At 63.8% G+C, this 16332-nt stretch overlaps 1 protein-coding gene across 1 annotated transcript in view; it reads right to left on the minus strand.

Annotated features, from left to right (window-relative positions):
- Nucleotides 1-13567, minus strand: part of LOC308636364 (nuclear pore membrane glycoprotein 210-like) — a gene marked incomplete at both ends in the record, with an annotated part of 45486 nt that extends 31919 nt beyond the window's left edge. The window contains 13 exons of the mRNA XM_081271779.1: nt 1047-1183; nt 1577-1797; nt 2338-2513; nt 3597-3771; nt 4912-5003; nt 6308-6466; nt 6817-6948; nt 7886-7966; nt 9899-10078; nt 10168-10230; nt 11648-11783; nt 11894-12021; nt 13415-13567. Coding sequence (XP_081127905.1) covers nt 1047-1183; nt 1577-1797; nt 2338-2513; nt 3597-3771; nt 4912-5003; nt 6308-6466; nt 6817-6948; nt 7886-7966; nt 9899-10078; nt 10168-10230; nt 11648-11783; nt 11894-12021; nt 13415-13567 — 1833 coding nt within the window. The remainder of the gene's footprint in view (nt 1-1046; nt 1184-1576; nt 1798-2337; nt 2514-3596; nt 3772-4911; nt 5004-6307; nt 6467-6816; nt 6949-7885; nt 7967-9898; nt 10079-10167; nt 10231-11647; nt 11784-11893; nt 12022-13414) is intronic.
- Nucleotides 13568-16332: the final 2765 nt, after the last annotated feature.

Genomic DNA, 16332 nt, shown 5'->3' on the forward strand with positions numbered 1-16332 from the left:
CACGTGGACGGGGTCACCCCAGCCCTGTTCCCTGTGGTCACCTGTGCTCAGCCGCGGGACCAGCTGCCCAGACCTGACGCCTCCAGGATCTGACCAGAGACTGGCCAGGCCCAGGACGTGCAGCCCTCCTTCCAGCAGCCACCCAGGGCCCTGCGCCCCGGGACCTGCCTGCCCCCGACCACGGCTGGGCCCTTCCAGGAGGCCAGCTTTGCCAACGGCAGGACACGCCCGGTCCCCGGCCACACAGGCACGGCACTCATGTGCCACCAGGGTCCACGCTGACCCGTCCTCAGCCAGAAACATGGAGCCAAAGGGTTGGTGCCTCCAGAAGGCTCCGAAGGTGACCTGGTGGCTTTGATCTGTGGGTGACGTCACATCATTGAGCTTCCCTCGGGAACCATTGGTGGCTGCTGGGCCCTGGTGCATGGGCACTGGCACCGACCCATGCGGTCACCTCCCGTCCCCTCCCTGCTCTAACATGGGGAGACGGAGGCTTGGGGACCACGGAGGCTTGGGGACCGTGGAGGCTTGGGGACCGTGGGAAGCTGTTTCCACCTCAGAGTCCGGGCGGCTGACCCAGCCCGTGGCACCCAGACGACTCAGATGGACTCAGGCAGCTCAGGTGGCCTTGGTGACTCAGGTGGCCTCAGTGGCCTCAGGCAGCTCAGGTGGCCTCGGTGACTCAGGCGGCCTTGGTGGCCTGAGCGTTTTTCTTAGGTTCCCCTGAGAGGAGTGGCCTCTGGGGAGGAGGCCCGGGGGTCTTGTCCCCCCTGAACAGCACAGCATGGTCACAGGGCACACGGCGCTTCCCTGCTGTCACCAGCCACCCAGGGACGACTCAGAGTGGACGCAGGACCGCACAGGCCACAGGTCACACCGTGCCGCAGCACGTGAGGGACCCGACTGAGCACTTGCAGGTTTGGGGACCCAGGTCCTGGCCGAGCCCTGGACACACGGTACTGATTTAAAGGACAGGTGTTCCCGGCCACAGGCCAGGGCGCTGCTGCCCGCAGAGGGTGGGCCAGGCCCAGCGCCCACTGCCCTACCTCCTTGTAGGTCCTCAGGTGCCCAGGGACCTCGTAGTGCACGGTCACGGACCCCGCGTCCCGGGCCACGGCCACCCCCGTCTTGGGGTCGACCTGGAGGATGCTGTCGGCTGAAGAGCTCCAGGTTCCTGGGGCACCTGGGAGGAGAGGCCCCATGTCACCCGTCCCCCCATGGAGGACCGGCTGCCCGCGACCTCGCCAGCCTCTTCCCGGCCCCTGCCCACGAGGGGCCTCGTGGTTCAGCCTCCCTGCCCGCCTCCGTGGCCACGTCCTGGTGGTCCCTCCTGGCGCACCTGCTCTGCGGACTGTGGCTGCCCAGCAGACCGTCCCCAGGGGGACCGTCCCCAAGGCCACCCTCCCCGGGTGCCCACTAGGGAGTGGCCCTGCTGCCCAGGCAGGTTCATCTCCAAAGCCAACATGGCCCATGTGGCCCTCTGGTGGCCGTTCCTGACCCCTTCAGGGCACCCTGGGGTCCCCCTCCCACCCTGGCAGGCACAGTGACCCCGAGACCCCCCGGTCGGCTCTCTCACCCTCGGGGCCGGTGAGCACGGTGGCCAGGCAGAGGACATCCCCGACCACCACGGTGCCGGGCAGCTCTGGAGCGATGGCCGGCAGGACGGGCAGCGGCACGTAGTCGGAGAGGCCGGGGTGCTCGGGGTCCCACACGCGCAGCAGCGTCAGGCCCACGCTGACTGTGCGCAGGACGCAGGTGTTGTTGGTGGTGCCCTTGGTGACCTGCACGAAGTCCTCTCTGGACACAGGGAGTGGATCAGCTGGACGGAGCCCCAGGGCCTCGCGGGACAGAGGCCACAGCCCCCGGCCACCCCGGGCCAGCACCGCCACCCCACACCCAGAAGGGAGACCGTGGCCAGGAGGAGAGTGACCCAAAGAGAAGGCCTCTGCCGTGGGACAGCCTCGCCACGTCCCCTCTGTGCGCCGGTGACACTGTGCCTGCCACGTGGCGTGACGGGTGCGCTAAACGGCTGGCCCTTGGAGAGCAGCTGGTGCCCGTCTCCTAAAGTCCCGCTCTGCCAGCTCGGCCACCAGCTGTGGGAAGCCCAGGCTGCAGTGGTCACCTCTGGCAGGACGCTCCCTCTGCCGAGGCTCCCTCCCCCGGCCAGGTGGCCCCTCCCTGGGAAACCACAAGTGACCCCCAGAATAAAAACAGATTTGAATTGGACAGCACTGGGTCCTGCCGGTGGCTGAGCCCGAGTCCCCACCTGCCGCCGCGCTGGGTGGAACCAGGGGCACCCCGGGCGGGGCTGTGACAACGGTGTCACCCACACCCTACCTGTTGGTGGCAAAGCTGAGGACCGAACTGTGCGCGTGGAAGACGTCTCCAGAGTGGTCATGAAAGTGGACGGTGAAGGTCACGGTCATCCCCAGGGGCAGGGCCGCCAGGGCCTCCTTGTCCCGGATGTGCAGGACAGGGCTCATGGACATCCTCAGGTAGGAGACAGGGGACACCTGGGGGACAGGAGCAATACAATGACACCCCTGAGCCGGGGACGGGCCTCCAGAGCGCCACGCTTAGGACCCGGTTTCCGCCTCCAACTGTGCAGGCCAAGTCCCCCGGGTGCCACCCAGGCCACCCACGTCCAGGACCTGGAGAGACCAGAGCACTGTGCTCCTTGCTTAAGCACCACCGGCTGTCACCTGGCTCTGGGGGCACGTGAGGCGGGAACAATGCCCCTTGACGGGCCCCAGGTGACGGAGGAACCCGAGTCCCATAAATCGCAACTCATCAAATCTCTCTGGATCCCAGGCACAGATCTCCTGGCCACAAAGCCACCCTTCCCAAGTCCAAAGTCACCACAAAGACCCAGGAGGCAGTGGCTGGTATACAGTTAGTGCTCAGCACGTGCATGCTGAAACAGGATGAGCACTCAGCCACTTTCATGAGCTTGACGAGTCTCATGGGGGGGTCTCCGGCACGCGCACAGCATTTGGTCAAGGATCGACCTTGCTCGTCCCTGGGTGGCCCCCGCAGGGGCTCCACTCGCGGGGGTGGCCACGTTAGGGATCAGGCAAGGCAGGCAGTGCACCCGTGGGGTCGGGGCACCAGCCCTGGGCCCCCAGGCTGACCGAGGCCCTCACTTGACTTGTTACCCATCTATGAAACAAGGTGGGTGGAATCGGTGACCTCTCGGGGTCTTTGGCTCCAACGGCCACACACCTGTCCAAGATTTTGTCCCTGGGTGACTCTTATGTAAATCCCTATCCACGGTTTGCAGCTGGAGAGTGAACACATTTTTTTGTGTTTGTTATCGGGAACTGAACCCAGAGGTGCTTCACCCCTGAGCCCTGTCCCCAGCCCCTTTTTGCATTTTATTTAGAGACAGGGTCTCGCTGAGTCGCTCAGGGCCTTGCTAAGTGGCTGAGGCTGGCCTCCACCTGGCGATCCTCCTGCCTCAGCCTCCTGAGCTCCCGGGATCACAGGTGTGCACCGCGGGCCCCCGGCTGGGTGAACCAGTTTTACACCAGAAAGAGGAAACACGAGCCTCTGAGCTTTGCATTTTGTCATCCAAAACAGGGCCAAGTGTCACCCACCTTCACAGCAATGATGATGGTCTGGTTGGCCCCGAAAGGCTCCTGAGCGGTCACTTCCACAGTGGACGTCCCGATCACAGAGCCAGACACCAGGAAGCCCCTCTCATCGGCATGCACCACGGGAACCTTCTCAGGCCCCTCCAGGACACGGTAGCAAAGAGCCGCGGCACCGTCCCTGGGGGAAGACATCTGTTTCTACAGATGGCTGCGGCGGGGGTGGGGGACGACTCGGCCAAGGGCCCTGGTCGATGCCTGGAGATCGACCATCTGCCTGCAGCGCGGTGTGTGCCGTCGCCGTCTGCGGCCTCGTCAGCCACCCCCAGGAGACCTAAGCCAGAAAGCCTCTGGCTCTGAGGACAAGTGGCCACGTCAGCTCGGAAAGGGGAGGCCGAGTGCCCCGTCCTATTTCTGGGGCCGCTCACTGGACCCGGAGAGGGGTCACGGACACCGTCAGCAGGCGCTGAGCCCGGGGACGTCCTGTGGTGTCCTGCGCCCTCCAGGTGGTCTGGGCCGTGTCTCTTGCTGGCTGCCTCCTTAGCTCCCCGCTCAGAACCCGCGGGGCTCCAGGGGTCCTCCAAGGCCCCCGGGTCAAGACCTGAATCTGGGCAGGGGCTCCCCTAAATCTGGGGGCCAGCGGCTCTTACTTGAGCCCTGGCTTGGCCGTATGGCCCCTTTCTTGATAGGCTCCTGCTGTCACCCCATGTCACCTCGTGCCATCCACCTCTGCCTGCATTCCTGGGGCCTAGCACAGTGCTGGGCACTGAGTTACTTCCGGCTGAACACTCCCTGGCTGTGCGTTCATAAAACATGGAACTCGGCCCCCGGGCCCTTGGCAACCGTCATTCAAGCACGAGTGCTCCTTAGGAAAAGTGTCCCTGTCCCTGTGAGGGTCAGGTGGGAATCACGTCTGCTCAGAGCCTTTAAAGATGCACTTTTCGGACGTTAATGTGCACAGCCACCGCCCGGGGACCTCATTACAGGGCAGCTTCGTCCTTGCGGGTCTGGGCAGGGCTGCGAGGCGCACTTGACCTGGTCCCAGGTGAGGTCACTCTGGTTAATTCATGGGCTCCTCTGCTGAGTCATTTGAAATATTTAACAGTCCAAGTTGGAACTTGTTCCCCTTTTCAACCCCGAGCTTCCCCCGTGAGTGGAAGATGTTTCTAGGCTGCGGGAAGCGGGCGGCCCCCGAGGAGACCAGAGATGGGCAGCGGCTGCCCAGGCCCAGCCCAGTGCCCAGAAGGCCCCCGGGGCGTCCAGATGGGCATGGGCGGGGGCAGCTCCCAGCCCCGCTGCAAACAGGAGCCGGGACATGTACCTGTTTGTCTGCAGCTTGATAAACGAGTTGGGGGACATTAATATTTGTTCTGCTTCTATCTCGGGGTTCAGCAGCCGCAGCTTCTCGAAAACCTGGGAAAGAGGGTGAGCTGGGTGTCCCATGGCACGCCCGAGTCCCCTTATCCACCAGTGGGGGCTGGGGGTCAGGACCAGACCAACGGCAGACCACCTGCCCCACGGCCGGGGACACGATGGGGCTGGTGGCCCAGGAGCAGCAGCCGCCTGCACCCCGTGGGAGCTGGGCCACCCGCCTCTCCCTCAGCCTCGGCCTGTGTCACAGAGACTCCACAGCAGGGAGATCAGGCCCGCAGTCCTGCTCGGGGACCCCTGCCCCTGAGACATCCTGTCCTCCCTGTCGCCATCTCAGAACAAGCGTCTCTCTCTGCTGTGGCCCGTCCGGCTCCCTCCCCTCTGCCATGCTCCAGGGCTCCCGGAGCACACGGGGGCAGCAGGACTCCTAAGGAGCCCACCACCTACATCCCCTCTCCCAGACTCGGTAGGGCAGCTGGCTCCCTGCCCCCTAGGCAGCTGGTCCTTTGTCATGAGGCCCCACCCAAGGCCTGACTCCTGACCACAAGCAGGGCCCATCCGCCCTCCCCTGAGCAGGCTCCTCCCTCCCCTGAGAAGGCTCCACCCTCCCCTGAGCAGGCTCCACCCTCCCCTAAGCTAGGCTCCACCCTCTCCTGAGAAGGCTCCACCCTCCCCTGAGTAGGCTCCTCCCTCCCCTGAGCAGGCTCCTCCCTCCCCTGAACCAGGATCCACCCTCCCCTGAGCAGGCTCCATCCTCCCCTGAGCAGGCTCCGCCCTCCCCTGAGCAGGCCCCGCCCTCCCCCTGACCAGGCCCCACCCTCCCCTGAGAAGGCTCCTCCCTCCCCTGAGCAGGCTCCTCCCTCCCCTGAACCAGGATCCACCCTCCCCTGAGCAGGCTCCATCCTCCCCTGAGCAGGCTCCACCCTCCCCTGAGCTAGGCTCCGCCCTCCCCTGAGCAGGATCCACCCTCCCCTGAGCAGGCCCCGCCCTCCCCTGAGCAGGCTCCGCCCTCCCCTGAGCAGGCCCCGCCCTCCCCTGAGCAGGCCCCGCCCTCCCCTGAACTAGGCCCAGCTGCTGTTCCTGGAACCCACCGATGGTTCCTGGTCACCAGGCCTTTGCTGCTCAGATCTGCTGCCAACCCTGCCACCGGCAGAATCCCTGCACGCAGTCTGGTGACACCACCCTTGGGCTCTCCCCAGGGTGACACACTCCCCCTCGGCCCGTCCTCCCCAGGCAGGCGCAGCCCCTCAGTGCAGGGAGGGTCCCCCACACCAGGGGCCCAGCCCCGAGCTCTGGGCCGGGCCCCTGCACTGTCTGCTGCCCTCACGGCTGTGTCCTGTGGGTACCTGGACCTGGATCTCGTCCGAGAGCTCCTTGGCAAGGCCGTGCAGCTGTCCCGCCGAGGGGTCCAGGGCCTTGACCACCACCCTCAGCCCCGTGCGGCCCTTGGCCGGGCCGAGCAGGCTCATGGCGAAGTTGTACTGCGAGGGCAGGTGGATGGACGCCTGGAAGGCAGTGAGGGGCTCAGGGACAGGCCTGGGGGCACCCTCTTCCCCAAGGCCACTGCCCTCAGCCGGGGTCAGATCTGCTGACCCAGGGCCACACAGACGGCAGTCACCCACACAAGGCCACCGGCCACTCTGCATGGTGCCTGGGACGCGGGGTCACTGAGCGGGGCCTGGAGCCCCGTGTGTGCGTGGGAGTGTTACGTGGGGGCTGCTGGCTTTTGTGGGGTCCCCCACAGGGCCCGCTGCAGGACGTCTGTGATAAACCACACGGCCTGTGTCCCCTGCCCTGGGAGAGGCCCCCAGGGCCCTGAGGCCGCCCGCCCTCCGGGAGGCAGACTGGGCCCTACCTCGTGGTGCCGTCCACGTAGCTCCAGAATGTCGCGCTTGGTGACCGACCAGTGGAAGGTCAGGCCGGGCACGGCGTTTGCAAAGGAGAAAGGGCTCTGGTTGTTGGTGATCCCGGTGACATAGACGGGCATCTGGGGGCGGGAGAGCCGGGCCTGTGAGCACCTGCGCACCCAGGCTGGGGACCCTCCTCCAGGGGCTCTGCCTCTCTGCCCACGTCCACCCTGCGCGGACTCGGGCTGGACACAGGTTCTGGGAGCCCTGACCAAACACCAGATAGTCCAACCACCGGGGACCAGCCTGTCCCTCCCTGCCAGGGGGCTGTGCATGACCAGGTGCCTTTCTGGAAGGAGCCCTGGGGCTGTAGGAGGCCTGTGGACATCCCTGGCCACTCAGCCCACGCTGCCCGAGGTCCGCACCCTCCTGCTGACCCTCCCAGGCCAGCAGGGGCCTCTGTCTGTGGGGCGTGGGCACAGGCAGCCCGGCTCCTTCAGCCTGTGGGCGGGCGCAGCTGGCCCCCAGCCCGACTCCAGGTGGCAGACTGGGGACACGCGGTGCAAGCCACACCCGCAGCCAGCTGCACAGGCCTGAGAACTGTCTGACCTCACCCTGGGGATGCTGGGGACGACCCCAGGTGCACGGGAGGACACACGGGCCCCTGCACCCACAGGGCGCTTCACACGAGGGACGAGGGCACTCTTAGGTCTTGGTATTGGCAGGGACTCCGGGAACCAGGCCCCCTGGGTGCCAAGGGGCAGCATCCCTGGCTGTGCACATGAATCGGGCTGTCCACGTCCATCCGCTCACCGGCCAACCTCACAGGTGCACGGGGTAGGGGCTCCTGCTACCCAGGTGCTACCCAAGGTGGAGGATGGGCAGCCTCGCCCTCAGGGAGGAGGCCGAGTGGACCCCGAGGGGAGACGCTATGCTCATGTTGCACGCCACCCCACCCCAGGCCCAGAACCGAGCCTGAGCTGGGTGCCATGGACACCTGGCTCTGGCCCAGGGAAGTGCCCTCACAGTGGCTTCTTCAGAATCAGGACACGGAGCGCCATCCCGACCGGTCCTCACCTGGGTGCCTGTCCTCATGCGCGTGATGGGTGCGCGGATCCTCACCGCCCGCAGCTGCACCACCTCTAACTCCACCAGATCCTGGGAAGAGACTGGGCTCAGGCTGCGGGCACTTCGGAGTCTCCACCTGGCCCCTGAGCCTCCCTTGAGGCCCAGCGGCTCAGCTGACCCATGTTAGCATGGCAGGCTTGCTGGGGCCTGCTCTCTCAGTGGATGGTCCTCGCAGGATAGGTCTCTAGGTCCTCCCAACCCCAAATCCAGCTCGTCCTTCTCCCTGACTCAGGACACAGGGAGGCACACAGGAGCCACAGGGTGCGGTGAGAACAGACTGCATATACTCCCACATCCTCAACTCCATGCTCCTCTTGATCTGACCAAATGCCCACTTCAGTGGCCTGCTGACCTGAGCAGCTGACCTGGGCTGTGCTCAGGCTACTAACCCCTCCAGGCCTGCTGACAGGCTCAAGGGGACCCTGTACCTCCTGACTGCTGTCAACCCTGGGCACTCAGCTGGTCCTGAAAAGCACTCACTCTCTTCCCCCCCACCCGGGTCCTCCCTCTCTGGTGCATCTCCATTAAGAGGCCTGATTCAGAACTGGGGTTGGACAGCTGGTCCTGGAAGCTTTGACCAGATGCAGCTCGACATGGACGTGGGTCCAGGAAGCCAGGGGGCCAGCCAGGCCAGGCCACAGGGAGGAAGGGCGGTGGGGAGGGGGCAGGGTTGTCGTCCTCTGTCTGGCCCCAGAGAGAAGGAGCCGGGTCCCTGCCCTGGAGAGAGAAGCCAGCAAGGCGCCCAGGGCCTCTGGACCCGTGGAAGCTTCCGGGCGCTCAGGGCTGGCGTCCCCTGCTGCTCACAAAGCCTCTGGGGTCACCCGGATGCTTGGAAGCCCGCACTGAAGCTGCATGCGGAGGAGTCCATCGATGGACTCGTGGTTGGATCAAAGTCCGCCTGGGAAGCAGGATCACACGCCCTGAGCTCAGAGGGCTCGGGCTGCTCAGAGGGGACCCGCTTCTGGGTGAGGGACACCAGCTGAGATCTGAAGAGGCCCTTGTCCCCGGTGGCCCTACACGTCCCGGGGGCTGTCCTCAGCCCCCAGCGCTCAGTGTGGCCGGCAGCAGGGACCCAACCTGCACCTGAGGGCCTGGGTCACCGCAGGTGAAGGATGCCAAGGGGACCCAAGGCCTCTGGGGACCCCCTGAGCCTCTCACAGCCGTGGAGATGACCCGGCCTCCGCTCCAGGGGATGCCCGACCCGGGAAAGGCAGCGGACCTCGGAGGCTGACCCCCGGCCTGGAGCCCCCCACGCAGGCGGGGCAGGTGGCCCGCCCAGCAGGGACAGCTGTCTGGTGACCAGGAGGAGCAATCAGGACCTGTCCCCCCAGCAGAGGCTTGGGGACGCCCAACTGTGGCAGGTGGCTCAGGGTCCCTCCTGGAGGTGCCACCCCTGACTAATTCTCAATCCGCCACACTCGGGGCACGACCCTGAGCGCGCGCACACTGTCACCCACAGAGTGTCCCCTCCTGAGCGCGCGCACACTGTCACCCACACAGTGTCCCCTCCTCTGTCCCCGGCACATAATCAAACCTCACTGGAAACGAGCCAGCCAGACCGAGAGCCCGGCCACGTCCCAGACCTGCCACACGAGGACAGGGACACTGGCTGGTCACCCCGGGGGCCTCTCTGCAAACGGGAGCCAGAGGCACAGAGCTGAGGACCCAGGAGAGGACCGCGCAGGGTCCACCCATTGGGGGCACAGGGTGTGGTGGTGGCCTGGCCCCACGCGGGGCAGCGAGGACCCGGGAGCCTCGGCCTGCAGGAGGCACCCGGGGACAGGGCCCACGCAGACAGCTTGTCCCAGGAGGGGACACACAGGGAGGGCAGGTCCAGGGGGCAGGTCCCCAGGAGTGCCTGGCACTGCTGGCCACACGGGGCTGCCTGGACCCAGGACACCGACCTGCAGGGCTCCCCACCCCAGGCGTGGCCGGTGCCGGCCACCACGGGCTCAGGGATACCTGGGAGACCACGATGACCCTGCCGGTGTCCGCGTCCGCCGCCTGCACGACGCCCGACACGGTGCCGCTGCCCACGGCCAGGCCACGGACCAGCCCTGTGCTGCCCACAGTGGCCACGCTGGTGTTGCTGACGGAGAAGAGGATGTGGGACTGCGGCTGGGGACCGCCCTCGGAGGTGACCTGCGGGGGCAGACGCATGGCTTCGTGGGCCCCTTCACCGCGCGTCAGGAACGTCCACCCTCGGGCCAGCAGAGGCCACAGGCTCCTACCTGCATCGTGGCCCCGATGATCAGCGTCACCCTCCTGGGAATCAGCCTGAACGGGGGGAAGACCTGAGGGGACGGCAGAGGACGGGTGAGCCTCGGTCACGGGGGCCACATGGGGTACGGCGCCCAGGCCTCAGGAGCTGGTGGGCAGAGGTCGGACGGCGACGCCGGACAGTGGACCGGCAGCCACGGGTGGCCGCGGGGCCTTGGTAGGATGTGCGTCCTCTGGCCCAGGACAGCCCCACAGAGCCCAAGGCAGGTCCTGTGATGGGGACGCAGCCCTTGGGGGCTCACACGCGTCACTGTCTGCCACCTCTGGCTCCCAAGGTCCTCCAGATCCCTGAGGACGTGAGGAGCCCGGCGGCCATCGACTCCAGCATTCTCGGGGTTTCTGAAGTGCAAAGAGGGGCCAAGGGGCAGGCAGAAGGGACACGGCGCCCCCCACACGGCAGGTCCCCACCCCCTGGGCAGCCCCACAAGTCCCCGTGGCCATGGGAGCCGCCAGGATGCTGCCCACGGTAGGAGGGTCAGCCACCCAGGGCTGCTCCAGGGGGAGGAAGGTGACCGTCCCCTGGAGGCCAGCACCATCCCCTGGAAGCCTACTCCGTTCCCTGAAGTTCTGCACTGTCCCTGGAGGCAGGCATGGACCCTGCCAGCTTAGGACGCAGGTCAACAAAGCCCACTGGCCCCTGCGGGGCCAAGTCCCTTGGAGGGTCCAAACAACAGGGTGCTTTGGACCCAGCGGCCTTGGCTGTAAGGACCCGGCAGAGCCCCGTGTCACATGGAGACGGGGGCCTCAGGGCTGCCTTCCCCAGAGCGGCCTGCCCTGGGTGGCTCCAGGTGGCTCAGTGACCCCTCTGCCCGCACAGCTCCATGGCAGGAGCTCAGCCCCCAGGCGCCTGGGAGGAGGCTCAGGTCAGGTCGACACAGTGCGTCTGCCACTTCCCTACGGGCCACTCTCTGGGAACAGTTCTTGCCCCTCCCCTTGCCATGTGACAAGGCATGCCCCTCCTTAGGGCCTCACAGACTCCCTGTGTCACAGAGGGAGATGAGAAACCCTCAGGCTGGGCTCAGGGGTGCACACCTGTCATCCCAGCGGCTTGGGAGGCTGAGGCAGGAGGATGGCAAGTTGGAGGCCAGCCTCAGCAAAAGTGAGGCCCTGAGCAACTCAGGGAGACCCTGTCTCTAAATAAAATGCAAAACAGGGCTGGGGATGGGGCTCAGGGGTCAAGGGCCCCTGGCTTTAAGCCCTGGTTCCAAAAAGCAAAACCCCCAGCCACCTCCCTCCAGCGCTGAGACCTGCCTCCCGGCCCCAGGGCCGGGTAGAGACCGTCTCCTCAGAAGCCAGGACGGGCACACATTTTATCAGGGCCTCTCCGTGGTGACTTCCTGGTCTGTTGCTGGACCGTCCAGCCTGTCACCCAGAAGACACCCTCCCCCAGCATGGGCAGACCCCCACAGGGCGCGAGAAGGGCCGGTTTACTTCAATCTGCTGCGGGGTCGAGCTGATCCTCTGTCCCGCGATATCGGTCACGCTTGCGGTCAGGCTGGTCTGGCCAATGGCCGTGCCGTGCACCAGGAACGCAGCCGTGTAGCTGTCCAGGGCTTCGTCCAGGGCCCTGAAACAGACGGGCCGCTGGGTTTCACCTCCGGGTCAGGCCTGCCGGGGAGGGCGCAGTCGGGCCAGCACTGTCCCTGAGAAGCCCGCCTGGCCCCCCGGAGGACTCACACCAGGGTGATGATCTGGGACGCCGCCCGCAACTTGAGGTCCATGAAGGCAAAGTACTTGGTCAGGAAAGGCTTCTTGTAGAAGTCCAGCACTCGGACGTGGGCCTTGACCGTCTTCCCAATCTCCACCTGCGTGGGGGGGACAGAGGCGTGAAGGACCAGTTCCCTCAGGTGGGGACAGTGACCTCAAAACCAATGCCCTAGGAGCTGGCGATGAGTCGCCCGGGATGACCTCTCTCTGGACTAGGTCAATCAACAAACGAACACCAATTAAGTACTTACTGTATACAACAGGGCTTGGGGACACTAAGAGACATAAATTCCACTCCCTACTCTTAATGGATGAACCACGGAACCCCGAAAATAAGGTATAGCTTAGGCCAGGCTAGGTGGCACACGCCTGTCAACCCAGCAGCTCGGGAGGCTGAGGCAGGAGGATCGCGAGTTCAAAGCCAGCCTCAGCAACAGCCAGGCCCTAAGCAAATCAGGGAGACCCTGTCTCTAAATAAAATGCAAAATAGGGCTGGGGATGCGGCTCAGGGGTTGAGTTTTCCTGAGTCCAATCCTTGGTACCCCCATCCAAAAAAAAAAAAAAGAAAAAATATATAGATAGCTTATAACTCCATCATGCATTCAGCAGGAGCTCAATAAGTGCTCACCAACTGAACAGTTCACATCTGGAAGTGCATAATAGCAAGTGGGGGCTGGAAATGCTGAGCAAAGAAAAAGGAATCTAGTAAGCAAATGAGCAGCAGAAATCAGATTATGGGAGGAATAGTTAAGACCCGGTCGGGAATGTTAGCTCTTTAGCTAATGATACTTTTTAGGTAAGTAGCCTAAGCTGCCTGAACATTTGCCTTTTAATCACCAACCGTTACACCCACTGGGTCAAACAAGGGGCTGACAGCAACCCCCTGGAAGCCTGGCGTGGGTTACCTCTGATATTCGGAGTCATAAAAATGTCCTGATGAGCTGGGTGCCTATAATCCCAGTGGCACGGGAGGCTGGGGCAGGAGGATTGTGAGTCTCAGCAATAGCGAGGCCCTAAGCAACTCAGTGAGGCCCTGTCTCTCAATAAAATACAAAAAGGGCTGGGGACGGGGCTCAGGGGCCGAGTACCCCTGGGATCAGTCCTGGTACCAAAAACCAATAATAATAATAAGATAAATAAAAAGTTTCCTGATGAGGCCAAAGAAAACCCACATCTATTATTTACCATTTTGCAAGAGCAATTGGCGGCCCTGAGCTCTCCCCAGGGTGGTGAAACTCCAGAGAAGGTCGGGGGCCCGGCTGCTGTGTAACCTACGGGCGCTGGAGGATGCGGGTCCCAGGCCAGGCTGGCTTAGCAGACCTCGACAAGGTCTATGGCTGAGCCCCGCGGATGTCGGCTGGATGAGGAAACCGGACAACAACGGAGATGCTACCCCCCCCCCCCCCCCCCCCCCGTCCAGCCAGGGAGCTCAGAGCAGCCCAAGGGCAGCAGGAAGGCCAGCTTTGAGGAGACGGGGACATGTTCACTGACCTTGTCGACCACGCGGACATACAGCTCGTGGATGTCTGAGACATGGACGGTGGCCTTGGCCAGGGCCAGGAAGGGCAGGCACAGGTCATGGATTAGGACAGTGGCCGAGCCCGGGAGCAAAGGGTGCACCTGCAAGATGCGGGGAGGGCGGGGTCAGGCCCCCACCTCTGGGGTGCTGCTGCCTGGGACCAGCACTTGGAGGCAGCAGAGCAGGACATCCACAACCCAAGGGGTGTTCTGTCTACTTCCGTGGGCCCCACGGCCAGCCAGCAGAGGAGCTGGGGATGTAAAATGTCCGCACGGGGGATCTCAGAGAGAGCGTCTATCTCAATTTTGTCCATTTTACAAAGAGGAAAATGGAAGCTGCTCAGAGAGGGGCAGCTGGCAGCCTTGGGACACACAGCAACCTGAAGGCAAAGTCAGGATTTAACTCCAGGCGGCCAGGTCCTGTTCTGGCCGTCTGTTTCTGTGACTCCACGAGGTGAGGCTGCCAACCAGGAGCCGGCAGAATAGGAGACAGGTGCTTTCAAAAGGGAGTTCTAAGAAGTCCCTATTAGAGCTCACAGCATCACAGAACCTGGGGACCGACCCCAGAGGTCTCTCAGGAAGATGCTCCTAGAGGCTCATCCATCTCTACGCCCTGGCTTTGCTTGAGGTAGTGACCACAACAGGTGCACCAAGTGAAGGAGCAAACCTGAGCTGGTATTTTCTGGACTTTTAGCTGCCAATGATCCCCATTTTAACTCTTCTTTTCTCTCCCATCCCCTTCCAGGGACCCCACTTTCTACAGAATCTCCCCCCTAACAAATGGCACCCCAGTCTCTCTCTCATGCTGCCAGATGATGGGCATCCCCACACTGGACACTTCTTGGGTGAACATGGGCCAGCTGCAACATGTCATAGTGCTTAGGCGAGTATTTCAACTGGGGGTTTTTGGTTGGGGCGGGCAGGGCCAAGGGGGGTTGCAGCCCATCTCTAGCTCACTTTGCTTCCTGCTCTTTGGGATCCCCTACTCAGGGGAAGGGTGATGTGCACAGCGAGCAGGTCAGTGTGTGCTAAGAGGACTTTCAGTACCAAAAACCTGGAGGGGGAAAAATCAGGCTTTGGACTCAAAGGAGACAAGTAGCCATGATCATATCGCACCCTGGTTAAAACACATAAATGTTTTTTCCAGTGCTCTGAGGTTGAGCCCGAATTCTTAACGTGACCTACTGGAGACTGTGGTGGCCAAGGCTGCAACCCCCCTTGGCCCTGCCTGCCCTAACTGAAAACCACTTAGTTGAAATACACGCCTAAGCAGTATGACACTCCCAGGGCCACAGTCTCACTGCATCATCTCTCACAACCACCAAGCCCCAGCCACATCAACCTTCTCTCCTGTCCTCACGGTCAGCAGGCTCCTGCCCGCCTACCTGCCGTGTAGACCTTGTAGTCCACCTTGAAGATCTGGGATACGGCCAGGCACGGTGGTGCATGCCTGTAATCCCAGCGGCTTGGGAGGCTGAGGAAGGAGGATCATGAGTGGAAGGCTGGCCTCAGCCAAAGCGAGGCACTAAGCTCTTATCACCCCAGCCCTGCCTTCTGGCTCCAACTCAGCCTCCGCCCCATACAGCTGCCAGAGGGTGGACGTATGGCCACCTTCTGGAGGCTGGCCCGCCCCGCGTCTGGGGTGCCCTGGCTCCCTTCACCCCTGCAATGACGCTGGGGCCTCACAGGCCATGTTGGGGACAAACTGGTGGCCATGGGGACCTGTGCCAGACCCTCCCAGGACCACGTGTGGCTCACAGCCCTGCTTCTCATGGCCTGGGTCCCGGGCTGCTCGGCCAAGCTGGAGGGACAGAGTTGGGGACCAGCCAGGCCTGAAGTGAGCCCTGGATTCCAAGAGCTGGAGCGTCACCGAGGACATTGGCAGACGGAGCCCAGGGCAAAGTCGTGTCACCGGTTTGCAGGTGACGAATGCACTGCTGCCCTGAAGAACCAGCCGCCATCCCAGCCCCCGCCTCCTCCCCAGGCCTCGCCCTGCTTTAAACTCCCCCGACAGGTGGCCTTCGCAGAGACCAAGGACACGGGGATACCTCTGCCTGTCCGCGGCCACGGGCTCCTGTTCCCTGTAAGCCTGTGCAGGCTCTGTGGTGGCCAAGCATGGGACGGAGGGGACCGTGTCCCCTCCTGTGCCCCAGGAGTCACCCTCAGCCCAGAGGACGACCTCAGCTCACGTGACAATCTCAGGCTCTGAGGCGAGTCCTGGCCTGGGTGCTGGGCACGTGCCCCTCTGTCCACAGACCCGCGTCACAGAGAAGTAGGGCCACCTGAGCTCGGGCCCAGCTGCTGCCACCGCTCCCTTCCTGGTCCCCAGCCTGGGTCCCCAGCAGCAGTGACATCAGGCCCTGAGCTGCTTCCTAGGACCTAGGAGACAGCAAGAGGCACCACCGTGTCCCCTGCTGCCCCATCAATGTCATCCCACACCCAGAAGAGCCCCTGGCCTGACAGGCACGCCAGCCCCACAGAAGGGACACGGCAGAGAGAAGTGGCAGTCGCTCTGGTGGCAGGGGGTGCCTGGCCCTGCTCCTGTGACCATGCAGCCTCGGCTGGAGGGTTCATCTTGACCGGCCAGGGTGTGTGGGGTGGAGAGGGACCCGAGCTCACGTCAACGAAATGCCCCTCTGTGCGCCCACTGGACACAGGGTCGAGTGGCCGAGCTGACTGTGGCCTGCACAGCCGGGCTGCCCAGAGCACAGGACAACGGGCCCCACGCCTCCCTTCCAGGGGCCCAGGGCTGTCCCTGAATTCTCAGTGTCCAGGAGGAAGAGGAAGGTGTCCCAGCAGCGGTGAGACCCAGCAGGTCCCCGAACTAGCAGCTGAAGACCAAGGAAATGTGCGGAGTGTCCTCTGGGGGAGGCTGGGAGGACCTGCAGACG

The sequence above is a fragment of the Spermophilus citellus genome, assembly GCF_964194105.1.
Source record: "Spermophilus citellus genome assembly, chromosome: 17".
NCBI classification, from domain to species: domain Eukaryota; kingdom Metazoa; phylum Chordata; class Mammalia; order Rodentia; family Sciuridae; genus Spermophilus; species Spermophilus citellus.